General features: G+C 48.0%; 1 protein-coding gene across 5 annotated transcripts in view; it reads right to left on the reverse strand.

Moving 5' to 3' along the window:
• Positions 1-3,132: 3,132 nt before the first annotated feature.
• The window catches only part of DMTN (dematin actin binding protein), a 77,840-nt gene continuing 53,137 nt past the window's right edge, over positions 3,133-27,835 (reverse strand). For 3 of the 5 annotated variants that reach the window (XM_081868501.1, XM_081868499.1, XM_081868500.1), the window contains exons 4-16: positions 26,159-26,233; positions 18,618-18,767; positions 17,199-17,243; positions 16,462-16,573; positions 14,354-14,410; positions 14,100-14,255; positions 11,091-11,200; positions 10,879-10,984; positions 9,010-9,074; positions 6,513-6,578; positions 5,235-5,285; positions 5,021-5,101; positions 3,133-3,378 (exon numbers count right to left, since the gene is read on the reverse strand). In XM_081868501.1, coding sequence (XP_081724627.1) covers positions 3,265-3,378; positions 5,021-5,101; positions 5,235-5,285; positions 6,513-6,578; positions 9,010-9,074; positions 10,879-10,984; positions 11,091-11,200; positions 14,100-14,255; positions 14,354-14,410; positions 16,462-16,573; positions 17,199-17,243; positions 18,618-18,767; positions 26,159-26,233 — 1,188 coding nt within the window. In that variant the 3' untranslated portion in view covers positions 3,133-3,264. Of the gene's footprint in view, positions 3,379-5,020; positions 5,102-5,234; positions 5,286-5,306; positions 5,555-6,512; positions 6,579-9,009; positions 9,075-10,878; positions 10,985-11,090; positions 11,201-14,099; positions 14,256-14,353; positions 14,411-16,461; positions 16,574-17,198; positions 17,244-18,617; positions 18,768-26,158; positions 26,234-27,835 lie in introns of those variants that run through there. The other 2 variants (XM_081868502.1, XM_081868503.1) reach the window with 2 other exon arrangements.

Genomic DNA, 27,835 nt, shown 5'->3' on the forward strand with positions numbered 1-27,835 from the left:
CTTCCCAGATATTTGGGGCCCCCTTGAGCTCCAGCCAGCATGCTGGGTTGGTGGGAGCTGCCATCAAAAGCAGTTGGAAGGCGCCAGGTGGAGGGAAAGGACCTCTCTCATCTTCCTGACTCAAAAGATAGACTTGCTTGGGCCTAGACTGCTGCTGCTGCTGCTGCTTTGATCCACCCCACCAAGGGCAGCGAACCCTTCCAGGCTCTTCTGCTCTCCCTCCCACAATGCAATGACAGCACCCTTACTAGACTGAAAAGTGCCAGGACAGCATTGTGGGTGGGATGTTTTTGCTGGTGCAGTGCAGGACCCCTTAAGTGAGACAGGTAGGCCTGGCGCTGGTCTGGATTGGGGAATGTTCCTTGGAACTGTGGCTTGAAGCCCCCTTGGCAAACTCTTCCCCCTCTTTAAATAGCCTGATGAAAAGTACCACTAGACTACAGTAATTTTACCAGTCAGTGAGAAGCCACCACTTAAGGGCTGGTAGATTTTGTGGAGGAAGGTGCTCATTGGGACAGTGCCCCCCTCTTGCTTTAGGGGTGTGTGTGTGAGAGAGAGAGAGCTCTTTTCTGCCCCAGCAGAAACCAACCCTGCAACTCGCTGCTGATGTCTAGCAGCCTGTGCAACATTGGTTTGTGTTCCTAAAATCATGCAACCTGGAAGGGGCCCAAAGGATCACCTAGTCCAACTGTGCTGACTTGTGGGCCCTGGTATTTCAACAGGCACGGGTGCTTGTGTATTGCACGCAAGCACTTGTGTGCTCCCTGGGGCAGGGGGAGTGCGATGGTGATGGGCAAAAAGGAGTCTTGGCCTCCAGGAGGAGGAGATGGGGGTGGGCAGGTGCTTCTCATTTCTTGGTGAGCAGAAATGTGTGGCAGTGTAGAGACAGCCTAGTCTCCTCCTGTCCTGGCTCTCCCTGCTCTCGCTGCTCAGTCTGGGTTGAGACTGACGGTTGTTTGGCTCATAAAGAAAGAAAGCCTGTCTTGGTAAGGAAAGCGACAGAGCAGCCTGGATCTTGCCTGTGAAGTAGCTGTACTCCCAAAGTGATCCTTTGCAGAGCCTGGCCTCTATGCGCAAGACAGAAGGGGCCGGCTAGTAGGCTCCTGTCCCTTGGCATAAATGCAGTTGCCTTGCATGACCTAAACTGGCTGTAGTAGCTTCCGAGAGACCAGGGGCTGTGGCACAGAGTTGTGGGCCTTGCAGTGGCTGAAGCAGAAGAGAACTCTCACTCCTCTAGCTTTTAGGGTTGAAGAAGAAGAGTTTGGATTTGATATCCCGCTTTATCACTACCCTAAGGAGTCTTGGGTGGCGCTGTGGGTTAAACCACAGAGCCTAGGACTTGCCGATCAGAAGGTGGGCGGTTCGAATCCCGGCAACGGGGTGAGCTCCCGTTGCTCGGTCCCTGCTCCTGCCAACCTAGCAGTTCGAAAGCACGTCAAAGTGCAAGTAGATAAATAGGTACTGCTCCGGCGGGAAGGTAAACGGCATTTCCGTGCGCTGCTCTGGTTCGCCAGAAGCGGCTTAGTCATGCTGGCCACATGACCTGGAAGCTGTATTCCGGCTCCCTCGGCCAGTAAAGCGAGATGAGCGCTGCAACCCCGGAGTTGGCCACGACTGGACCTAATGGTCAGGGGTCCCTTTACCTTTAAAGAGTCTCAAAGTGGCTAACAATCTCCTTTCCCTTCCTCCCCCACAACAAACACTCTGTGAGATGAGTGGGGCTGAGAGACTTCAGAGAAGTGTGACTAGCCCAAGGTCACCCAGCAGCTGCATGTGGAGGAGCAGGGAATCGAACCCAGTTCACCAGATTATGAGTCCATCGCTCTTAACCACTACGCCACACTGGTTGTGCAGGAGCAGGGGCATACCCAGGCTTTGCATCAAGCCACCTTCTCTGCAGTCCTTTCCACAGGACTAGCATGAAGCTGTGGAGACAGGGCAGGTAGATCTGGGTACCTACGAGTGCAGGGTATGTGGAGGGGGAGGCACATAGGCTGAAGAGGCGGGCCTGAACTACGGGCATGACAGCAGCAGGTAAATGCATTCCTCTCTTCAGACACATCCTCAAAGTCTCGCTGAATAGAGCTTGCAGGGCCCCCCAGATTTTGGGGTGGGGGGCAGGCAGCAGGTGCAGCACAGAAGAATGTTACAGCCTAGATGGGTGGGATGGCAGGGCTGAGGGTGAGCAGTAAACAGGTGCCACATATAGCTGGCCCAGGACCAGCTTGCAGGAAGAGTTGGGAACGCTGGGGCGGAAACGGGTAGAGGAAGCTGGCCTGGAAAGGGAGATTTTGGCAGTGGGTAAGAAACCAGAACAATAGAGTTGGAAGTGACTCCAAGGCTCACCTAGACCAACCCCCTGCAGAACGGGGGCCTGGACACATGCCTCGATTCCAAATGAAGCCCACCTCTATGCCCTTCTCCATGCCTGCGGGCACCGTGGTAGTGGCTGCATTCCTCCTGTAGACAGCACAACTTAGAGAGTGGCCACGAAATACTTCTGTCTGTCCAGTAGGGGCAGGAGCTAGCAAAGGAAGCTTTTTTCTTTTTGCTGGGAAGGGAGCCATCACCCTGCTCCTTGGTAGCCATTTAGATGAGAAGCAGCCCCAGGTCACGTTCACTCCAGCGGAGGCTAGGCATGTCCAGCGGGCAGCTGAGTACCAGTCACAAGGGGGCGGAAATCAGTGGGAGAGTGTGGCAAGGCTGCCCCCTGTGAGAAGAGGATGCTGGGGCAGAGAGACCCTCTTCAATCTGGTCCTGCTGCAGGGTGGGAGTCTGCCTGGTGCCATGATGCTCAGATCTGCCCGCTGGGCCTCATTCTTGCCCAAGTTTAGAAAACCTGATGGGCCTTTGTGCCAAAGGGGGGAGAGGATGCATGGTCTGGGAGTAAAGCCAGCAACGGAATGAGCTTAAGGGTGGCAGCACAGAACACCTTATCTCCACCCTGGCCTCTTCCCACCCCACACATGGCTGATTTTCACCGGGGTGGGAGTGGGGAAGGGACTTGGCACCCCCCGCAGCCGCCACATCCAGCACAGGGTGCTCACCACTCTATTCCTGACCCACTTTTCCTCTGCCCCAAGAGTCAAGGCATGGCAGCCACCTCTGCAGTGAGGGCGGTTGGGTGGTGGTGGTGGGGAGAAAGGAGCATCGTCCCTTTGAACGAGCTCGAGAGTAGCCCTAAAGCGTCTGTGATGAAAGACGGGTCGGCACACACGCACGGAGCCTCACGCCGGGCATGTTGGCTCTGCGTGGGGGCCGGGATCAGAAGAGGAAAGCTTTCTTCTTCAGCTCGTTCCGCTTCCACAGGGCCAGCTTGCCAAATTCGTCCGGCGACATCTCGAACACGCGCAGGAAATCCTCGGCTGACAGGTGGCGCTGGGGTGAGGAGAGAAGGAAGAAGGCTTGCTCATTCATTCATTTGTTCATTTCATAAGATTCATGAAACCACTCGAGTGGTTTGCAGTCAAGGCACACAGAAAGTTCAAATAACTTTTTAGAAGCAAATGAAAACCTGAACCAACTTTCTAAAACATATGGGTAAAGGTAAAGGGACCCCTGACCATTAGCTCCAGTTGTGGCTGGTTCTGGGGTTGGGGTGCTCATCTCGCTTTATTGGCCGAGGGAGCCGGCGTACAGCTTCTGGGTCATGTGGCCAGCATGACTAAGCTGCTTCCGGCGAACCAGAGCAGCGCACGGAAACGCCATTTACCTTCCCGCCAGAGCGGTACCTATTTATCTACTTGCACTTTGATGTGCTTTCAAACTGCTAGGTGGGCAGGAGCAGGGACCGAGCAATGGGAGCTCACCCCGTCACGGGGATTCGAACCGTCGACCTTCTGATCGGCAAGTCCTAGGCTCTGTGGTTTAACCCACAGCGCCACCATAAACATTTGAGTAGGCGCTGCAAAAGGGTACAGTGAATGTGCCGGCTTGAAATCAATCAGCAGGGAGTTCCAAAGGGTAGGTGCTGCCAGGCTGAAAGATAGGAGAGATATTACAAATGTGGAGCCTATAACAATGCCGGTTCTACCGATTGAAGTGGTCGAGTGGGCACATAGGGGGTAAGGCAAGGTGCTTGTCTTGAACAGGGTTGTATCTCATGTCAGATTCAAAGAACATGGGAAGCTGCCTTATCTTGAGTCAAGACAAGTGGTTTGTCTAGCTCAATATTATGCACACCAACTGCTGCCTTATAGAAATTGGACTACAGCTCCCATCGTCCCTGCCCACTGGCCATGTGGGCTGTTGAGGCTGCGGGGAGTTGAAGCACAACAACATCTGGACCTTCTTACCCCACATGTGGCCCCTCTGCTGCTTCAGTCAGCAGGACAGGCACAGTTACGAGTGCCCCGTAATACCTCTTCCACATTTGTAAGAACTTGATACTTTAGTGCAACAGCACCCAAACTTTGGAACTCGCTGCATATTGACACCTTTATTCTTTTCAGCACCTGCTAAAAACATTTTTCTTTAAACCAGCCTGTCCAGATGTTTAGAAAGTTGATGCGAGTCTTAATATGTTTTTAGTCTCTGGTTATCTTAACTTTTCCAATGTCTTGTTATTTCTTGCCAATTTAATTGCTTTTTCTTTTCTGTAAGCCCTTTTGAGTTTTTCTGACAATCGAGCGGCTTATACATTTTCTAAAACAACAACAACAGTAATAATAACACAGTCATACCATGGTTGTCAAACGGAATCCATTCCAGAATTCTGTTCGACTTCCATAAACATTTGACAACCAAAGCGTGGCTTCCAATTGGCTGCAGGGGCTTCCTGCACACAATTGGAAGCCACATAATCCGGGTTGGATGTTCGGGTTCCAAAGAACGTTCACAAACCGGAACACTCGCTTCCGGGTTTGCGGCGTTTGGGAGCCAAAATGTTCAGGTCGCAAGGCACTCAGGATCCAATGTACGACTAATAATGATGTTGTTGATAAAGATAATAGCAAGGAAGTGATTTTCAGGGTGCCATGGTTGAGAAAGGTAGATCTGCACCAGTGCTATTTCTTTGTACCTCTAGCCTTGTCCTGTCCACGCCTGGAGGCAGTTTCACTCTTCCCCGATTCGTCACCATCAGCATCTCATAAGGGTAAATCTTCAGGGAGGAAGAAAAGCAAAGTTAACGAAGGGGCCACTTGGTTGCATTTCTTTGTGGGCGCATCAGGACACATTACCCCCATGCGAAAGGACGGTGGATATTCCCCCATGGCCCCAGGGGCGGTTCTCACCTTTTGCTCCAGCATACTAGGGAGGGAGTTTCCCCTGTCCATCCGCCCTCTCTGGCCGTTCTGCGGAGGGAAAATAAACCCAACACAGTTGCAGGGCCTTCTCCCACAGAAATAGTGCTTGGCATGGCTGCGGACCCACAGGAGGCAGCCAGTTGCTCCACCTTATTCCCTCCTGGCCCCCCTCTCAAACCCTCCTCAGCCTTCCTCTGGGGTTTGGGTGAGACGCCGTCACTCTCCCGGGTATCCTTGGGGGAAGTGGCCTGATACATCACCTCTCGAGGGGACCACCTGTGGCTGGGCATGTGTGCTCACCTGTAGACCTGCAAGACAGAAGGAAAGGGGATGAAGGTTACCAGAGAACAGTCCCCTGCTATCTTCTTCAGTTGTTTCATTGCTAAGTGGCCAAGACCACTTAGTGTGATTCCTGCATTGTGGGGGGTTGGAGTAGATGACCCTCTGGCAGGGTTTCGAAATTAGCAGGGCGCCAGGCACTTTTCGCACCTAAAGATTCTCTGCGAGCACCTCAAAAAGTCTGGGTGCTTTATTTTTGCGCCTGGCTGACATTCGAGGATTACTGAAATGTATGTGATTCGAAGCATCGAAGTACAGTGGTACCTTGGGTTACAGACGCTTCAGGTTACAGACTCCACTAACCCAGATATAGTACCTCGGGTTAAGAACTTTGCTTCAGGATGAGAACAGAAATCGTGCTCCAGCGGCGCGGCAGCAGCAGAAGGCCCCATTAGCTAAAGTGGTGCTTCAGGTTAAGAACAGTTTCAGGTTAAGAATGGACCTCCAGAAAGAATTAAGTACTTAACCTGAGGTACCACTCTATATGTTAAGGATAGGCAATATGTTAATAAAAAGAGTGTTTTGAAAACTGAAGTATGGTACCCATATTTTTTATTGTAAACACCAAATCAAACATGTATTAGCAGTTTCTGCTTAAAATGTGATATTGACAATGTGCCACTTATGTGAATTGAGTATTAGTTAATGCCTATCAAAATAATAAAAAGTGTTGCCAACCCCCCCCCCCCAAATGGCGACTAGACATTCTGTTTTGGCGCCTGCAACCCAGGTCCCAGGAGCCATTTGGCTCCTAGCTTTTCTGTCCCAGTTTCTAACACTGCCCTTGGGGTCCCTTCCCACTCTACAATTCTGTGACCAGGAGGAAGGTCAGAAGCGGCTCAGAAGTAGCAGAAGAGGGTCCAAGCTAGGGCAGGTGACTGATGACAGCAGATGAGAGGTCTGCCTTTGCCCCACCCCAACCCCAACCCCGTAGCTTCGCTTACCTGGGCTCCCTTTCTCGCTGCCGGCAGGACTGAACTCTGTGGACTGCAGCTGTAGAAGGCGGAAAAAAGCAGGAGAAGAGTCAGGGTCACCCACAGAGACATGCCAACCTTGGTGCCCTTGTGGCATGAAGAGGGGGGCGCTTCGATCTTTCCTAGGTCACATCCAGACCACACATCTAAAGCACAGATCACTTTCCCCAAAGACTCCTGGAAACTGCAGCTTTGTGGGAGAAAGGCAACCGATTCCACGTGTTCATGGTGTGATTTTGCCTTTATTACTCAGGTTTTCTGCTTGGGGACAGAAGGATTCTCACCCCCCCCACCTCCCAATAATGGCATGAGATGTGGGCTACTTGTGGGACCTCAGCCCCAGGCCAGCAGGTCTCTCTGCAGGGCCAATGCCAGCTGTGCGATTCTTGGTCAAGGATGGCGTGGATTAGAATTTGACAGCCATCTTCAAATACCTGAAGAGTTGCCCCATGCAAGACTGAGCAAGCATTTCTAGCTGCTCCAGAGGGGACGACCCAAATCACAGGGATTCAAAGGGCAAGAAAGGAGATTCCAATTAAATACAGTCGCACCTTGGAAGTCGAACGGAATCCGTTCCGGAAGTCCGTTTGACTTCCAATATGTTCGGAAGCCAAATCGGAAGCTCCTGCGGCCAATCAGAAGCCGCAGAAGCCCCGTCGGATGTTCGGCTTCCAGAAGAATGTTTGCAAACTGGAACAATCACGTCTGGGTTTGCGGCATCCGGGAACCAAAACGTCCAAGTTCCAGGGCGTTCGGGATCCAAGGTACGACTGTATTAGGAAGAACTTTCTGACTGTAAGAACAGTTTGACAGTGGAACATAGGAGTTGGACTAGTCAGGGGTCAGCAAACTTTTTCAGCAGAGGGCCAGTCCACTGTCCCTCAGGCCTTGTGGGGGGTCAGACTATATTTTTGGGGAGAAATGAACAAATTCCTATGCCCCACAAACAACCCAGAGATGCATTTTAAATAAAGGACACATTCTACTCATGAAAAAGCACGCTGATTCCCGGACCATCCGCGGGCTGGATTGAGAAGGCGATTGGGCCGGATCTGGGCCCAGGGCCTTAGTTTGCCTACCCATGGACTAGATGATGCTCCAACTCCCTGTTGTTGCTTCCCAGCTCTACAATTTTATGATTCTATGGTTTCAGAATTGAAGCAGGCACAAGAGGGACAGGCACAATTTGGAAGGTCGGCCCTTCTTCTCATCATTGAGATGATTTCCACCGCCTCAGATTGGACTGTTCTGGAGCCCTCTCTGCACCAGCAAGAGCGAGACTGCTTTCATAAAAAGGAAACCTGAGGACTTCTAGATGTGTGGAATATGCATATTCCCTCCAAACAGCTTCACTTTTTCTACTTCCACCCAAGGGATAGAGCAGAGATGGGCAGTGTGTCTCAATTCAAGACCTGCACCCCATTGTGGATAATCTTCTAGGGTCTGCATGCAACGGAGCTCAGGGCAAGCGGCAAAACAGGTCAAAGCGGCAAATGCATTGCTTTCATTTCATAGCAGGCTACATACATTCCAGCAGCACAAAAACCACACACAAACACCATCTCCAGGCAGGCAGGCAAGGGGCATTACAGTGGTGCCCCGCAAGACGAATGCCTCGCAAGACGGAAAACCCGCTAGACGAAAGGGTTTTCCGTTTTCGAGGCGCTTCGCAAGACGAATTTCCCTATGGGCTTGCTTCGCAAGACGAAAACGTCTTGCGAGTCTTGCGAGTTTTTCCCCTCCCCCCCTTTTTCTAAGCCGCTAATAGCCGCTAAGCCGCTAATAGCCGCTAAGCTGCTAATAGGGATGCTTCACAAGACGAAAAAACCGCTAGATGAAGAGACTCGCGGAACGGATTATTTTCGTCTTGCGAGGCACCACTGTATAGCATTTCATGGGCCCAATCCAGACCGTGAAAGCGCTTGCAGTGAGTGCAACCGTGGGTTGGGGAAAGTCCCAAGAGAAGAAAGGGGAAAGACAAAAGTCTTTCTCTGTCCCAACATTAGAACTCGCGGAAGCTGAAGGACTATGGTGGACTACACCAAAATGGCAAAACTGGGAAAATCAGAAACCAGGAAGAGAAAAATTTTAAGGAGGAATGGGAAAAAATTTATAATGTGCTCAAGAGAACACCGTAAACAATTTTAAAAACTTTGGCAGGATTTGAGTAATGCTTGTAATGTATGAAAAACAATGAGTTATTATTCTTTTAACAAATTAGAGAAAATAAGATAAATAGATAAAATAAAGGATTGATAATGGTAACCATGGAAGGGCAGAGAGAAGATAAGGGATTCAGAGAATCCTAAATGAGGAGGTGAATGATGTATTTGAATTTAAATTTGTTATGTAAAACTTAATAAAAATATAATATATATAGATATATATATGAACTCATAGAAGCTGAAGGTTGGAAGGTTCAGGGCAGAGGCCCCTAACTGGCACCTTACCCTGGCGAGGGTGCTTCTCCCGTAGGCAGGAAGGGAGGAAGATTTTGAGCTTCCGCCATGAAGAGCTGAAAAAAGAGGAAGACCAGCAATTAATATGGCAGGGGAAAGGGCTCCTTTTAATCTGGGTTGAGCAACAATTCAAGAACATGGGCAGATGGTAGTGCTGGAAGGGAGCTTGGAAAAGGGGCAGGCCGTGGGGCTGCTGCTCAGGGTGGCAGCAAGACAAGGAGCTCTGGCCAAGGGACACACCTGCTGCTCTAGACCAGCCTTCCCCAACAGGGTGGCCCCAGCTGGTTTTGGACTACAGCTCCCATCAGCCCCGGGCAGCACAGCTCTTTGGTGCAGGGGCTGATGGGAGCATGGCCAGGCTGGCAAGGATTGATGGGAGTTGTAGGCCACAACACTTGAAGGGCACCAGGGATGGCTCTCATGGGGTCAAATGCTCAGGCGCACTTGCAGAAGGGCAGCTGCCTCTGTGTCTCCTGGGCTTTTTTGGCAAAACCTGCTTCTTCACACAGCACACAGCTGAACTGTGGAACTCTCTGCCACAGGATGCAATGAGAGCCACCAACCTTTAAAAGAGGATTAGACAAATTCATGTACACACTGCCTTGTGGGACATCTTTCGGAGAAGAAAAGGCTAAGGTGTAAAGCCTACACAAATCCCAAGTCCCTAAGACTGTAGGATGGCGTCTCAAATGCCTCCTTCCACAACTCTTGCAGCCAATCTGGTGTCAAATGTATTGCTCTGCTTTCCACCCCTGTCGTTCAGCCCGGACGCTGAGGTTCAGCTCCGAGGGCCTTCTGGTGGTTCCCTCGCTGTGAGAAGTGAAGTTACAGGGAACCAGGCAGAGGGCCTTCTTGGTAGTGGTGCCCATCCTGTGGAACTCCCTCCCATTAGATTTAAAGGAAATAAACAACTATCTGACTGTTAGGAGACATCTGAAGGCAGCCCTGTTTAGGGAAGTTTTCAATGTTTGATATTTTTGTGTGTTTTCAATATTCTGTTGGGAGCCATGCAGAGTAGCTGGGGAAACCCAGCCAGATGGGCAGGGTATAAATAAATTATTATTATTATTATTATTATTATTATTATTATGAGTGGCATAGCGGTTAAGAATGTTGGCCGAGGACCTGGGAGACTGGGGGTCAAATCCCCACTCAGCCATCCTGAATCTCACTGGGTAACCTGGGTGACCTAACCTGCCTGGCAGGGTCGTTGAGAGGATAAAAAAGGGAAGAAGAGAACAATGAATGTGCCAGGAGTTCAGCCTACACTTGAGTAGGACCCTGGCAGACACACATGCCCAACTGGCATGTTCCCTCCCTCCTGGACAATCATTCAGAAGCTTCAGAAGCTTTCTTCTGCCTGAACATTACAGTGACCGATGCCAAACGACACCGGCACACTTAGAGATCTGCAGAGTTTGTGCACCTTGCGTGACAGACCTCAGCAACTCAGCATTTTGGCTAATCTACTTTATTTACATATAAACACACAAGGAGCACTGCAACATGGCTCCCTCTCTCTCTAGCATCAGACAGCAAAGAGAAAGAACAAAGGACAATAGTCCCACTTCACGGAACACAGTAACACAAACATCCTGTCTCCGTCACTTCCCACTCTGTGGAATGAAAACATACACCATCATGTGATAGACAACAATCCCATGACTGCAGTCATGGAGCAGGAATTCTAACAGAGTGCTACCTTGAGCTCCTTGGAGGAAAAAGTGGATTATAAATGCAAACAAACAAAAAGGGGTGCACGAAAGATGTGCCCTTCCTGTTTTAGGGCAAAAAGAATGAGAAGAATGGGAAATCAGCCCCTGGTTTTGGCAGGGGGTGGGGTGGGAGTTGCTTACTCACAGGAGTGGAAGGGCGTCCGGTCCGGAAGCGAACGGGTTTTCCTCCGGATGGGCAGAGACTTCTCCATCTCCTCCTTGAGGATGAGCTTGCCAAGGTTGGAGGCCACCTGGCGGAGAGATAGAGTGGGGGTGGGGAGCTCAGCCACACAAGGAGCCACTGGCACCCAGGAGCGCCCCCACCCGGCTTCACCTGCCCCCAAGCCCCCTGCCCACCTTGCTCAGCTCTTGCTTCTGCAACTCTCGCAGGCTCCCCAGTTCTTCCGTGCTGTCCTCATCCTCGTCCTCGCCTCTTTTGGAGGCCATCCGCCGCCGCCACTCAGTCTCTGCAGAAAGACAAGGCAGGAGGGTGTCTCACACGCGGCAGACACACAAAGAAACGGGCAGTTTCTTGGGCGCAGGGTCTCCTCACCTTCAAAAATGATCCCCCCCCCCCGGTTTTCAGAGGAGATCGTCCCCAGGTGAGTGTGCTTAGGGCCGAAACCTTATAGTAGCCATTTGGGGAGGGAAAGATGAAAGGAACCAAAGAGGGTGAATCTAGGACTCTATATTTTTTTATATATAATATTTATTCGTATTTCAAAAATAGTACAAAAACAAAAAAAGAACAAAAAAGAACACAAATACAAAAATACAAAACTAAAAACAATTAAAAACTGATAAAATTTCAATTGCTTATTTTCTTTTAACTTATTTCCCAGACCTCCTCACACCTCCCCTTTTTGTATTCCAATTCAAATTATTAATTCAGCAAATCCCTATATAACTTATTGTAACTTATTATATCTTTTTCTCAACCTTTACATTACAGCTGGGAACCACTTAATTTCTGTCCAACATCATTCTAACATTCATTAATTTTACAATGTTTCTGAAGATAGTCTTTGAATTTCTTCAAGTCTTCTTCCGCCGACTCTTTTCCCTGGTCTCGGATTCTGCCAGTCATTTCTGTTAGTCCCATATAATCTATCAGAATCTAGGACTCTATAAAGCCCTTAATAACGTGGGGCCAGTTTACCTGAGCATTCACATGGATTACTTCGCTGCTAGATTACTGCTATGCGCTCTGTATGGGGCTTGCCTTGCACCTGATCTGGAGGTTGCAATGAGTGCAGAATGCTGCAGCACAATTGCTGACAGGCTTTGGCAGCACAGAACACCTGCGTTGATAAATCTGCCCTGGTGGCCAGGTTCAAGGGGTTGCTATTCTTATATCAACCACCCTTAACAGCATGGGACCAAAAAAAAAAAAAAAAAAAATCCTTCCAGTAGCACCTTAGAGACCAACTAAGTTTGTTCTTGGTATGCGCTTTCATGTGCAAGTGTGCATGCACACGAAAGCTGAACAAACTTAGTTGGTCTCTAAGGTGCTACTATGGGCTGCAAAAAGATCAAACCTCTCCATTCTTAAGGAAATCAGCCCTGAGTGCTCACTGGAAGGACAGATCCTGAAGCTGAGGCTCCAAGACTTTGGCCACCTCGTGAGAAGAGAAGACTCCCTGGAAAAGACCCTGATGTTGGGAAAGATGGAGGGCATAAGGAGAAGGGGACGACGGAGGACGAGATGGTGGGACAGTGTTCTCGAAGCTACCAGCATGAGTTTGACCAAACTGCGGGAGGCAGTGGAAGACAGGAGTGCCTGGCATGCTCTGGTCCATGGGGTCACGAAGAGTGGGACACGACTAAACCACTAAACAACAACAACAAGATGCTACTAGAAGGATTTTATTTTTATTATTTTGTTTCGACTATGGCAGACCAACATGGCTACCTACCTGGAACTAGGACATGGGACAAGTTTGCCTGCGAGATCACCTCACCCCATATATGTCTGCTCAGCCGCCACATTCTGTGCAGCTGGCATTATTACAGGGCTATATAATACCTGTTCTTCACTTGTAAGAAACTGGTCATTTAGTGTGGCAGCGCCTGCACTTTGGAACTCCTTGCCTATTGAGATAAGGCGGGCACCTTCACTGTATTCTTTTGGGTGCCTGCTGAAAACATTCTTGTTTAGACAAGCCTGCCCAGGCATGTAGAATGGTGATGTATGTTTTAATCTGCTTTTATTTATTTATTTTGAAGGTTGTAAATAGCTGTTTTGGAAATGCAAAAGATCTCTCAAGGAATCGCTACCGTTTAAAACTGCCAGTACGAAGCAGCAACCCCATCAAAGAAAAGGAAAGCAGTATCCAGCCTCTGCTCGATTCTTTTCCTCATTATCCAACTTCCTCTATGCTAATCTCTCACAAGCAAACTTGAAAGACTTGTTATCGCCTCATTCGTTTTTCATAGAATCATAGAATCGTAGAGTTGGAAGAGACCACAAGGGCCATCGAGTCCAACCCCCTGCCAAGCAGGAAACACCAACAGAGCACTCCTGACATATGGTTGTCAAGCCTCTGCTTAAAGACCTCCAAAGAAGGAGACTCCACCACACTCCTTGGCACAAATTCCACTGCCAAACAGCTCTTATTGTCAGGAAGTTCTTCCTAATGTTTTGGTGGAATCTTTTTTCTTGTAGTTTGGATCCATTGCTCCGTGTCCGCTTCTCTGGAGCAGCAGAAAACAACCTTTCTCCCTCCTCTATGTGGCATCCTTTTATATATTTGAACATGGCTATCATATCACCCCTTAACCTCCTCTTCTCCAGGCTAAACATGCCCAGCTCCCTTAGCCGTTCCTCCTACGGCATCGTTTCCAGGCCTTTGACCATTTTGGTTGCCCTCCTCTGGACACGTTCCAGTTTGTCAGTGTCCTTCTTGAACTGTGGTGCCCAGAACTGGACACAGTACTCCAGGTGAGGTCTGACCAGAGCAGAATACAGTGGCACTATTACTTCCCTTGATCTAGATGCTATACTCCTATTGATGCAGCCCAGAATTGCATTGGCTTTTTTAGCTGCCGCGTCACACTGTTGGCTCATTGATCAACCAAGACTCCTAGATCCTTTTCACATGTACTGCTCTCAAGCCAGGTGTCACCCATCTTGTATTTGTGCCTCTCATTTTTTTTGCCCAAGTGCAATACTTTACATTTCTCCCTGTTAAAATTCATCTTGTTTGTTTTGGGCCAGTTTTTCCAGAAAAAGGAGACCAATTAATTGCCTGGGCACCTTGCCAGATGGCATCATTGCTCCAGTTCTGGGGGAAAAGCCCCACAGCTATGCTCCCCTGAATTCCCCCATCCACTACCCCACTGAAAAACACAGCAAGGACCACCTACCCACAACAGCCAAGGAGGGCGGGCACGGCCAGTAGTCCGTCTCAATCTTGGCCGGCTGGTTGGGGTCGGGCGGCTGGGCAGCCGGGAACTTGGAGGATTCGATGATCAGGTCCTCAATCAGGTGCTTGCTCTGCGGGGTTGGCGTCACCGACTGCTCTGCAAGGGTCAAAGGGGGGGGGCAGGTGACTCTGAGCCTCTGCTATGTGTAGCCCCACCTTCGCCCACCCCAGAGGGCACCAGGGAGCACCACCTACCTCTCTGCTTGTAGATGGGGGGCTTCTTGTAGATGTTCATCTCTGCCGTGTTGGTATCTGGGGAAGGAACAGGGAGGTGCTTAGGAGATGCAGCAACTGGTTTTTGGAGCCACTTCTCAGGGAGACCCCCGAGGGTGGTTTCCCAGCCTGCTGTTGCCCGTATTTCTCCTTTTAAAGGTAAAGTGACCCCTGACCATTAGGTCCAGTCATGACCGACTCTGGGGTTGCGGCGCTCATCTCGCTTTATTGGCCGAGGGAGCAGGTGTACAGCTTCCAGGTCATGTGGCTAGCATGACTAAGCCGCTTCTGGCGAACCAGAACAGCGCACGGAAACGCCGTTTACCTTCCTGCTGGAGCAGTACCTATTTATCTACTTGCACTTTGATGTGCTTTCGAACTGCTAGGTTGGCAGGAGCTGGGACCGAGCAACAGGAGCTCACCCCATTGCGGGGATTCGATCCGCCGACCTTCTGATTGGCAAGCCCTAGGTTCTGTGGTTTAACCCACAGCGCCACCTGCGTCCCTGTAAACCAAGGTACCACTGTAATAATAATAAACAACTCTCATCATACCCAGGGTAGCAAAGGCTGCCCCAACGTAGAAGAGTTACAATACCACAGAGGGGGTTTCCATGAAGTTGCTTTGGAGAAGGACTGAAGGGCACAGGTTAAATATTCCCTGCCTGAAACCTGGAGAACAGCTGCCAGTCACTGGACTATAGGCAACAGTGAGCAGGACAGGCCAATGGCCTGACTCAGTACATTTAAGGCAGCTTGCTATGCTCCAGGGTTGAAGGGCCTGGCCCAGGGGAGTTCAAGGTAGAGGGGAGCAAGGCAGATTTTTAGGCCACTTAAAAGGAGAAATATAAGGGATGCGGGTGGCGCTATGGGTTAAGCTACAGAGCCTAGGACTTGCTGATCAGAAGGTTGGCGGTTCGAATCCCCGCGATGGGGTGAGCTCCTGTTGCTCGGTCCCAGCTCCTGCCAACCTAGCAGTTCGAAAGCACTGGGGTCACTTTACTTTACCTTTACCTTGGTTTACGAACTTAATCCAGTCCGGAAGTCCGTTCTTAAACCAAAGCATTCTTAAACCAAGGCATGTTTTCCCATAGCAGCGGGGGACTCAATTTACAAATGGAACACACTCAACAGGAAGCGAAACATGTTCTTATTCCAAGGCATAGTTCACAAACCAAAACACCCATGTCTGGGTTTGCAGCGTTCTTAATCCAAGTTGTTCATAAACTAAGCTGTTCTTAAACCAAGGTACCACTGTATTATTATCATCTTCATCATCTTTTATATCCTGTCGTTTCCCCAGACTGGGACTCAAGGCAGCTTACACAAATTAAAACACCACCAATTAAATAAGTTAAGAAACATATAAAAAGTAATTAAACTCTAAGAGAATTAAAGCAGTTTAAAAAACTCGTCTATTAAAATACAAATAATAAAACAGCACAGCACTTATTAAAAGCCCTTTCCTTAAAAAACAACAGTCTGTTCCCAAAGGCCTGTTGGAATAAGAAGGTCTCTGCCTGCTGGCAGAAGGACCGCCAGGAGGGAGCCCGCCTGGCTTCTCCAGGGAAGGAGTTGTAAAATCAGGGAGCAGCCACCGAGAAGGCCCTCTCCTGTGTCCCCCCACCAAGTGGGCCTATGAGGGTGGTGGAACTAGGAGAAGGACCTCCCCTCAAGATCTCAAAACCCGGGCAGGTTCTTATAAGGGAATATGGTCCTTCAGAGAGCCTGGGCCTAAGTCATATAGGGCTTTATAGGCCACGACCAGCACTTTCAATTGTGCTCAGGAACTGATTGGCAGCTAGCGGAGCTGTTCTAACAAGGGGGTCAATATTCTGTCTGGCTGAAGATCTTTGAGCCAGCTGACATTTCTCAGCCCTTTTCAAAGGCACGTAGCGTGTGATTGCTGCATTGCAGGGGCTGGACTAGATGACCTTTGGGGGTCCCCTCCAACTCGCTACAATTCTATGACTGAGACCCCCCCGGAGAGGCTGCAGCTGATGGAGGGTCTGGGGGAGCAGTCTAAGGCATGGATGGAGGTGTCAGGGAAAGCCTGAAGGCGCCTTTGGCAAGGGGGGGGGGTGGCCCTACCAGGGCGGTGGAAATGGTGGACTCCGCTTCGGCTGCTGCTGCTGGTTCGGCGGCTGCCCGGCTGGGAGGCATTGCCTGAAGACTTGCTCTCCTCCATCCAGTCGCGAGTGACCTGTGGGCAGAGCAAAGGAGGTCAGAGGAGGCCAGCAGTCTGGTTTCAGGGCCGGCCCAAGACATTTTGCCGCCTGAGGCAAAAGGGGAGAAAATAGGAGGCAGGTGGCAACGGTCGCTCTGCTCTTCCCTGGTGGCAGCTGCGAGCTACAAGCACAGGGGGCAGCGGGCGGAAGGCTCCTGGGGTCCCCAGATCTGCAGCTCCCCCCCAGCTGTCTCCAGCCTGCAGCCTGAGGCAGCTGCCTCATCGGCAGTAACGGGTGGGCCGGCCCCGGCCTGAATTGCCACACAGCCCTTTCCCTCCCGTTGCAGAAGACCAGCCTGTACCCTGCCCTCCACCAAGAGACAGTCAGCGGCCGAGGAGCTGTGCTGGCCTGTCGTTTGGCAAGGAGTCCTGCAAACCGGTTTGCCTCTTGGCCAGAGGGCTTCTGGAGCTGACAGGCCCCGTGCGCTGAGCTCAATTGCTGCCCGTGCAGATGCAGGAACAGATTCCTCTCCCCGCCACCCTGTCGCACTGACAGCCTTGCACATCTCTTCCCCACTCCCTCCCTCCCACTGGCCTCTTCTCTGCTCTTGGTAACCCATCTTGGAAACCCATCTCCAAGGCAACCTTGAGAAACACTTACTTCTGGAGAAGGAGGAGGAGAGAGGGATTTGGGCGAGAGGGAGCGCTGCAGAAAGGAGTCAAGAGAGAGAGAGAGAACTTCACTTGATGCCACTCACATCTGAGTAATAGCTCACATCTGAGTCATCTATTACGTCTAAAAGGCTTTCTTACAGAAGATGGAGCAGGCTTGTTTTCTGCCTCTCTGGAGAGGAGGACCCAAACCAATAGATTCAGATTCCAGGAAAGGAGATTCTGGCTAAAGCATCGGAAGAACTTTCTGAGGGTAAGAGCCATTTGACAATGGAAGGGACTCCCTTGGGACGTGGCAAAATCTCCTTCATTGGAGGTTTATAACAGAGCTTGAGTCATGTATGATCTAGTTGAGATTCCAGCATTTCAGGGGGTTGGACTAGATGACGCCCACCCTAGTTTTCTATGATTCTGTGTCTATACTGCAAGCCTCAGTGGGGCTCGTGGAACACAAAAACCTCACAGTATTAATTAGCCAGCCATTACAGAACTGGCCTTACTGTTTCCTTTTTTTTAAAAAATATAATATTTTTATTAGTTTTTTTCAACATATCATTTCCAACATTCATAAAACATAATTTCTTATCTTATACAATATTTTTGACTTCCGTCAACTCCTCTAATGATTTTCCGTTTTTATCACTTATTCTGCATTTCTTAATTTCTCTATTACTTTTAATTATCATTAACTAATAATTCTCCAGGGACGCGGGTGGCGCTGTGGGTTAAACCACAGAGCCTAGGACTTGACGATCAGAAGGTCGGCAATTCGAATCCCCGCGACGGGGTGAGCTCCCGTTGCTTGGTCCCAGCTCCTGCCAACCTAGCAGTTCAAAAGCATGCCAAAAAGTGCAAGTAGATAAATAGGTACCACTCCGGCAGGAAGGTAAACGGCGTTTCCGTGCGCTGCTCTAGTTCACCAGAAGCGGCTTAGTCATGCTGGCCACATGACCCGGAAGCTGTACGCCAGCTCCCTCGGCCAATAAAGCGAGATGAGCGCCGCAACCCCAGAGTCGGCCACGACTGGACCTAATGGTCAGGGACCCCTTTACCTTTACTTTTAATAATTCTCCTCACAGTCTTTCTTGCAATATTTCAAATAATCCTCCTTACAGAACTTCTTGCAATCCTACTAGTGTAATCTGTTCATTACAATTACTTTTCAAATAGTTCGTATATTTACTCCAGTTTCTAAGAATCTCTGGTCCCGCAAGTTTCGAATCCTTCCTGTTAATTTATCTAACTCGGCATAGTCCATCAGTTTCATCCTCCATTCCTCTTTCGTCGAGCCTTGCTGTTTCCTAACAACTCCTACAGAATCACAACCTCAAAATAGCTTTTGCTACGGTACTCTGGGCAAAGCAAAGGACCCACCCCAGGCCCAGAAAAGGGAGTTGGGCTGGCCCACCTCTCGGCTCCTTGGCCTCTCCACGTGGTCCATAAGGGAGTAGGTAAAGTGGGGCTCATAGATCATCAAGTCGGGGCGCTCTATGTCCAGGATCGCCTTGTCTTTGGGGATTGCTGCTAAGTCCTTGTAGACTTCATTGTCCATTTTTGCCTGGGAAGGAAGACAGAAGCATCAGCGTTCCAGGTCTTGATTCAGGAAGCATTCAAATACACACTCTCACTTACAAAACCAAACCTAAAGCTATATTACGTTGCACAACATATTAATTTGTCAATGGATCTAGATATTCGAGCCGACTTAAAAGCTACAAACTTTTGAGCCTGGTTGCCTATCATGGGGTAGAAACACAGCTAGACCAAAGCAAACAATCTCTTTTTGTTAACAAATTGGTTGAAAATATGATATGGCAGCCATCTTCAAATATCTCAAAGGCTGTCACATGGAAGATGGAGCAAGTTCGTTTTCTCCTGCTCTAGAGGGACGGACTCGAACCAATGGCTTCAAATCACACGAAAGGAGATTCTGACTAAACATCAGGAAGGACTTTCTGTTAAGAGCTGTTTGACAATGGAATGGATTCCCTCCTCTGCACACCTTCCAGCTTCTCAATATCCTTCTTAAACTGTGGTACCCAGAACTGGACACAGTACTCCAGGTGTGGTCTGACCCAAGCAAAATAAAGCAGGATTATTACTCCCTTGATCTGGAGACTGGACCCCTGCTGAATAAAATTAGCTTTGCTTGCTGCTGCACACACTGTTGGGTGATGGAGAAATGCTATTGGGTGATCTCTCTATCTTCTCCATGCAGAGGACCAAATACTTGCTGGTGTGGGATGTAAACACAGGAGCAGTCAATGACAACATTCCTAGAGTGTACATGTTAGAACATGGGGAGGGATGTCTGTCCAGCAAGCAGGTAAACTTCCTGGGGACGGACTTCCTCCGCATGTGACCAGAGGTGGGTGTGGCCTCACCTGTGCAGGTAATGATAAAAGCACAGGGCAGGCAGCCACTCTCTCTCTTGCCTCTTGTCTCTCTTGCCTCTTGCCTCTCTGCCATCTTCATCTTCTGAAGGAGCAACATGCCCTCTTGGCTCCCAGCCAAGAGAGGACAGTACTATCTTGCTACAAGATAGATTCTAAGTGCATGTAACCTTTTTAAGCCTGCCTACCTTCTGGGATCATATTGTGAACAGAACGTGAGTAAACTCTTTTATACTTTTATAAAGACTGTGTCGTGTCTTGTATTTTAAGAGGGAACAAAGGGGAAATTACCAGAGTAATTATTATAGAGGTTCTAGCGAACCTGTGCAAGCGTTACCGTTGCGTACTTAAAAGGGAATGTCTATAAACTCTGCTGATATTTTGGGAACTTGTTAGTACAAGTTGGATAAGGATATAATTAGTCAATATATCCTCTCCTGCACCCCAGAACATTCCCACAAAGGGTTATTGGCCCCAGTATTGCATATTTCTGCGTATTTTTGAAGGATTGCGTTGGATTGTGATTTTGAGTTGAGTAGTATTTTTCTGAGTTAACTTCCTGGTAAGCACATGGTCCTTTGTTCCATTGTGCAGTGGGGATTAAGCACCCCCCCCCTTCCCTCAGAGTTCACAGTGACCCAAGGCAGTGAAGAATTGTTTTGTATTTTGAGATTTTTGAGATTTTGATTTTAAAATTTTGAGAAATTTTGAAATTTTGAAGAATTTTCAAATTTTTGGATTTTAAGATGGCTAGAGCAGCTTTTGATAGTGATGCAAAGCTAGGAATGCCTGTGCTGAATGAACACAATTTCATACACTGGAAGCAGCGCTTGATAGCATGTTTAGATTATAAGCACATTTTGGAAGCTTTAAACCCTCAACCTACGGGATCGTCTGAGGAAGCTTTAGCCAAGATAAGTGCTTGGAAACGCATGAACAGCGAAGCTAGACACATAATTTTGAGTGGACTTCGTGATGAGCAGCTATCATTAATAAATAGTACAGATGATGCATCTCAAATCTTAAGAGATATTGAGCGCGTGTATGGAGAATCTAGCATAAACTGCTTCAGAAACCTGGTGTGTAAATTAACCAGAGTGAGGATGAATTCAAAAGAGGAATTCACAGAGCACATCAACAAGTTTACTGAGATTATTCAAAGAATTGATCTGACTCCCAAAGCTTTTGATGAAGATACAAAGATAGCATTTTTGTTATCATCACTTGGACCACGCTTTAGCGCATTTGTAAGTTTGATGGATCATAGACAAGGTCTGACTTTTAAAGACTTGATTGGTTATTTAAAAGAAGAATGCAGAGATAGAGCTGAATCTCCAGTGAGAAATGCTAGAAGCAAAGACAGTAGTTATGCATCTAGGCAATTTACAAAGTCCAAAGAGATGCCTAAGAAAGTGATTTGTTTCAATTGTAACAAAGAAGGACACATTGCAAAGAATTGCAGGGCTCCTAAAGCCAAGAAACCCCACCCCTTTCAGCCAAAAGGAGAAAAGAAGGGGAAATGTGAATGCACATGGCTACTGCAAGAAAGGAATTTAACTGTCCAGAATCGTGAGAATAGACGTAATAAATGGATAATTGATTCAGGTGCCAGCTCACATTTTTCATATAAAGAGGACTATTTTAATGAGATAAATGATGAAGAAGGATCTGAAATTGAAATTGCAGATGGCAACATTGTTAAAGCAAAAGGTGCAGGTTCCATGAGTCTGAAATGCAATATAAACAATGAATGCATTGAGAACACAATCTCTAGAGTTTTGTATGTTCCAGAGCTGAGCTGCAATTTAATCAGTGTGTCCACTTTGGACAAGAAAGGTTTCCAGATCACATTTGGAAATGGAGAATGTAAAGTGACTAGAAATGGCAAAGTGTTTGCTCAAGCAAAGCTAATCAATGGTGTATATGAGCTTGATCTTTCAGAGAATCAGTCTGCAAAGGTGGCACATTCCAGCCAGAAGGATGAAGCAGATCTGGACCTGTGGCACAGAAGGCTTGGACATAGAGATACCAACGTCATTCTGGATCTACAGAAAAGAGATCTTGTAAGAGGCTTGCAGGTAAAGCAGAGCAACAAAGCTCCAGCAAAGTGCATAAGCTGTATTACTGAGAAGGCTGTAAAACCTTCATTTCCACGTTGTGCAGAACAAAGAAGCAACAAAGTGCTTGACATAGTGCACACTGACATATGTGGACCCATGAATGTTCCCTCACTGGGAAAGAATAGATATATTTTAATATTTCTGGATGACTTTTCAAGATTTTGTGTTGTATATTTCCTCAAAGAGAAGAGTGAGACAGTGGACAAGCTCCAGGAATACATTGCCATGGTCAAGAATAAATTCCAAAGAGCTCCAGCTGTGCTAATGAGCGACAATGGAGGTGAGTACTGCTCAAATGAAATGCAGGCTCTCCTGGCCAAGGAAGGAATTGCACACGTAACCACAATTCCTTACACTCCACAGCAGAATGCCATAGCTGAGAGAAAGTTTAGGTCCATTATGGACATGACAAGGTGCATGCTAAAGGATGCATGTTTGCCACAGAAGCTGTGGGCCGAAGGAGTGTACACGTCGGTCTATTTGCAGAATAGACTGCCAACTAAAGGTGCAGAGCGCACACCATTTGAACTTTGGCATGGGAAAGCTCCCAATCTGTCGCACATACGTGTGTTTGGAAGTCCGTGTTACTTCCACGTGCCCAAGGAACACAGACACAAGCTTGACTCCAGGGCAAAAGCAGGTATCCTTGTGGGATACGCCTCTGGAGGCAAAGGATATAGAATTATGGACTTACAAACTGGTAAGACAAATGCATACCATGCGGTTTATGTTGATGAATATGGAAAGGTAGACACTAAGAACACTGTTGTGGATTCTTCAGATGAGTCAGAAAGGACTCAAGAGTTTGTATATTTCCCTTTTGAGACCCCACAAAGTACTAATCTGCCTTCGAGTGTTACAGCGCCCCCTACAGGCGACGCACCAGAAGACGCAGAGGACCAGAACCCTGGCGGCACCAGAGACGAAGATGAGGACTCAGATGGGGACATGCCTGCGTTGGAGGAGGATGAGGAAGCTGATGCGGTCGCAGAACCAGAGGTCAGGCGCTCGTCCAGAACCAACAAAGGTGTCCCACCATTACGGTTGTCCTACTTTGCAGGGTCGGCGTTTCCACAGGAACCTTCCACTTGGGAAGAGATACAGGAGATGCCAGCTGCAGAAGCCAGTCTCTGGAGGAAGGCCGCGCAGGAGGAGATGGATGCACTGCATCAGAACAAGACCTGGACACTCACTGAGCTGCCTCCCGGTAAGAAGGCCATTGGCAGTAAATGGGTTTTCAAGGTTAAGAAGGGGTCAGAAGGAGAAGTGCAGCGCTACAAAGCTAGACTTGTAGCACAGGGATTTTCACAGCGTTTTGGTGAAGATTATGATGAAGTTTTTGCACCAACCGTGAGGTACAGCAGCGTAAGAATGCTTTTAAGCATTGCAGCCTCCAAGAAAATGAGAGTGAAACACATAGACATTGCTACCGCTTTTCTACATGGGCAGATTTCTGAAGAAATTTACATGAAGCAGCCTAAAGGTTTTGTGAAACCACATGAGGCACATTTAGTGTGCAAACTCAAGAAAGGACTTTATGGACTTAAACAGGCTGCTAGAGCCTGGAACCAGAAGTTGCATAAAATGCTGACGCAACTTGGGTACAAGCAAGGCGACGCTGACAAGTGCTTGTACAGTAAGTCAAATAATGGACAATTCTCATATATCTTAGCATTTGTTGATGACCTGATTATTGCCACAGCAAGTGAGAAAGACTATACACAGATAGTAAAAAACCTTAGCAAAGAGGTAGAGGTCAAGGAGCTAGGAGATGTCCAGTACTACCTCGGGATCCAGGTGGAAAGAGAAGAGGATGGCTCATTTCTTCTCAGCCAAAGACAGAAGATCCACGAGCTAATTGAGCACATGCAGATGCAAGACGCACATCCAGTCGCTACACCGATGGCTACTGACTTCCTGAAGAATCAGGAGGATTCGAAGCAGTTGCCAGACAACAATGACTACAGGTCGGCGATTGGTAAACTTTTGTATTTAGTTACCACATGTAGACCTGACTTAGCTAATGCTGTGGGGATTCTTAGCAGAAAAGTGAATTCTCCCACTGAGCATGATTGGGCAGGTGTAAAGAGGGTGGTGCGATATTTGAAGGGTACCATGAATTGTAAATTAAGGTTACCAGCCGTCAGAGATCCTAAGTTGGTTGGGTATACTGATGCGGATTGGGCTGGGGATAATGCTGATTATAAATCAACAAGTGGTCATGTTTTCATGTTTGGTGATGGACCTGTTTCATGGGGCAGTTATAAACAGAGCTGTGTAGCATTATCTTCCACAGAATCAGAATATGTTGCAGCAACAGAAGCCTGCAGAGAGATCGCCTGGCTTGATCAACTCATAAAGGACTTTGGGTTGGTGAGAAAAGGGCCTGTCAGCTTGCTAGAGGACAATCAAAGTTGCCTGAAGCTGACGCAGAATGAGAAGTTCCTGGCCAGAACAAAACACATTGGGGTTAAATACCACTACATACGCCAGATGATCCAGGATGGACTTGTGGAACTATCCTACTGCAGCACCCAAGAGATGACTGCTGACATCCTGACGAAACCCCTACCAAGAGAGAGTTTCCAGAATCTACGTGTGAAGCTGGGACTCTGGGTGGTTGAATAAAGTTGTTTATGTTTTGTGTATGTTGTATTGCCTGAGAAGGGGTATGTGGGATGTAAACACAGGAGCAGTCAATGACAACATTCCTAGAGTGTACATGTTAGAACATGGGGAGGGATGTCTGTCCAGCAAGCAGGTAAACTTCCTGGGGACGGACTTCCTCCGCATGTGACCAGAGGTGGGTGTGGCCTCACCTGTGCAGGTAATGATAAAAGCACAGGGCAGGCAGCCACTCTCTCTCTTGCCTCTTGTCTCTCTTGCCTCTTGCCTCTCTGCCATCTTCATCTTCTGAAGGAGCAACATGCCCTCTTGGCTCCCAGCCAAGAGAGGACAGTACTATCTTGCTACAAGATAGATTCTAAGTGCATGTAACCTTTTTAAGCCTGCCTACCTTCTGGGATCATATTGTGAACAGAACGTGAGTAAACTCTTTTATACTTTTATAAAGACTGTGTCGTGTCTTGTATTTTAAGAGGGAACAAAGGGGAAATTACCAGAGTAATTATTATAGAGGTTCTAGCGAACCTGTGCAAGCGTTACCGTTGCGTACTTAAAAGGGAATGTCTATAAACTCTGCTGATATTTTGGGAACTTGTTAGTACAAGTTGGATAAGGATATAATTAGTCAATATATCCTCTCCTGCACCCCAGAACATTCCCACAGCTGGTTCATCCTGAGCTTTGGCCCGCCTGACCATTCTCCCTGCAGCTGTTGGCTACTCATGTATACTCTTCCTTCCTTCATAATTCCCCCTTTCTCCCCTTTCTTATTTATGCCCTTCTTAAATCTTAGCTCATCTGTAACGAGCCACACTGGTTTCCCTGCTCCAGCCACCCCACAAGTTTCTGTGGGATGTAATCCACTGAGAGCAGTCAAGTGCAACATTCCTTGGATTGCTAGAGAAGACGTGCGAAGGCATGTTTGGTCCAGCCAGTCAAAACTTCCTGTTCCTCCTGGCTGGAGCATCCTTCCTTTTGCATGTGATAGAAGGTGGGTGTGGCCTAACCTGTCCAGGTAACAGAAGGACGGAGTCACACAGCACACCTCTCTCTTTTTCACTTCCTTTGTCATTTGACCAGCTTTTAGCGAAGACTCAGCTTCTCAGCTAGCAGAAGCACTGGGATTATTCCCCCATATGGGGTAGATCCACATGTACATATTTGTAACTAAGTCTGCCTTCAGGGATCCAACTGTGAACTGATGTAAGTAAACTTCTTTTATTGACTTTGAATAAGATTGTGGTGTCTTTATTCTTTTAAGAGGGATTCAAGGGAACTTACCAGGAACGTACAATTCAATCTAACACAGATAATAGTGAGAAGCTTACACAAGCCTGCAACCAGCAATCTGCTGTGCATGTAAAAGGGGAATGTAAACTCTGCTAAGTAAAGGAAGGTGATAGGGCAAGTTAGGAAGGATATTAATAAACAATAGCTTCCAGCCCCAGTGTGGGTCTCAGCTTCGGCCAGGTAGGGTGTACCTGCCTTACCTGCTGCCGATGGCATGGTTTTGACTTTTTCTGGTTCTGCTCCTGCTGTAGTCTTGCATTCCTGCTATGGTGCTAAGCTTTTTAGTGTTTCGAATGAAGCCCCAGAAGGATGCTTGCTGGAGAATCATAGAAGAGTTGGAAGGGACGCTGAGAATCATCTAATACAACCCCCTGCAATGCAGGAATACGCAGCTGCCCCATACAGGGATGGAAACTGCAACCTTGGCATTGTCAGCACCACGCTCTAATCAGCTGAGAGATCCATGCATGGAGGTGAGGTATCATTTAAAAGCAAAGAGTCCATCTCATGGTGCTACTCACCACAATGCTGGAGGGTGACCCAGGGATGCTGGAGCCCCGGGAAGAGCAGAGGCTCCCTGGGGAGGTCAGCTGGTGCTGGAGAGAGGGGAAAAGACACGAGTCAGATGGGAGGTGACAAGCAAAGAACTCCTTTCTCATCTCTTAACAGCAGCAGCCCAGGGCTGTATTGCCAAATCCTGGAAGGCCTTTGATCTCAATAATTTGGATTGCTGGTGTTCAAGGGTTTGGCAAAATTAAAAAAAATTATTGACTGTTTTCACATAACAAATGATTCCAGAAAATAATCTTCATTATATTTTCCCCCATTCCCTCCTCCCCTCCCTCCCTCCCTCCCTCCCACCCTCCCCCCTACGACTTCCGTCAGCTCCTCTCTCTGATTTTTTAACACATATTATTCTCTGCATGTTATAAAAATGTAAAGATCCTCAAGTTATCCATCTATTATATTAGCAACAATAAGTTTGTGTATGTTTATTCGGCAAACCGCCCTTCTTGAAAAGATATCCCCTAAACCAGTGGTGCCCAAACTTTTTTCAAAGAGGGCCAGATTTAATGAAGTGAAGGGCCGTGAGGGCCGAACAAAGTTGTTGACTTTGTTGTTTTAGGGTTGAAGTTCTTGGGGGTTTTTTAGGATTTAGGTTTTGGAGGTATTTTTAGGATTTTACCCCAGGGGCCGGATTAAACCTACTGGTGGGCTGGATTAACCCCCGAAACTTTGGAAATGCCTGCCCTAAACGAAACGTACCTAAAGGGCCAAGCTCAAATAACCTTTTTGAATATACAGTCTATATATGACATGATGTTATTTCTTATACAGCGCCATCAGTACACATGCAAGTGTCTGGCTCACTCAAGACTAAAAAGGACCTTTGTTCTAAGGAATGGTGGAACTCATAGGTGGAGAAGGCTTATATATTTAACAAATCTTTATTATTTCTAACAGGAACCTTTGTATGAGTTAATACTTTATTATCCCTTTGGAGCTGTCCTTCCAGTGTGGTGCTTCACGGTTTAAATATTTGATTCTTTGATTTTCCTTTCTCTTTGTTATGTTTGTAGGGTTGTTGTTTTCTTGGTTAGCAAATCAATATTTTTTTTAAAAAAAATCAGGGAACTAACTCAGATGGGGAGGAGGCTCTTCCACCAAGGGGGCAATACTAGAGCAGGCATTATCAACCTGATACCATGTAGGAGATTGGAGGGGGGCGGGAAGTGTTTTATGTTGAAGGATGGGGAAAAAAGAATGAGGCGTCTTGCCTCTTTGCTTTGTGGAGCCCTTGATGCACAGTCTAAATTAGTGCTCCGAAACACACTAAGAAGGATGCCATTTTAAGGAAGGGGCACTGGGTGTGGACGGGCAGGTGGAGATTGACAGCAGTCACCTTATCCAGGGCAGCAGCCCATCAACAGCCACCAGGTGGCGCCGCTTCCCTAAAGGCCAGAATGTGTGGCCAAAAATTAGAACAGCTGCATTTGCAAGGGCTTTATGGCCATTCGAGAAGCTTCTTCCTCCCCATTAAATATCACTAAACACACAAACACACACACACACACACACACACAGCGCTAGTGCATGAGAACAACACCTCTGGCCATGTATTTGTCTCCACTGAAATCCCATTGCAATCCATTGCAAATCCATCTGCCTGCCTCTTTCCTAGCGGCCCTGCCACCAGC

Source organism: Podarcis erhardii (genome assembly GCF_964252035.2).
Source record: "Podarcis erhardii genome assembly, chromosome: 7".
Taxonomy (NCBI): domain Eukaryota; kingdom Metazoa; phylum Chordata; class Lepidosauria; order Squamata; family Lacertidae; genus Podarcis; species Podarcis erhardii.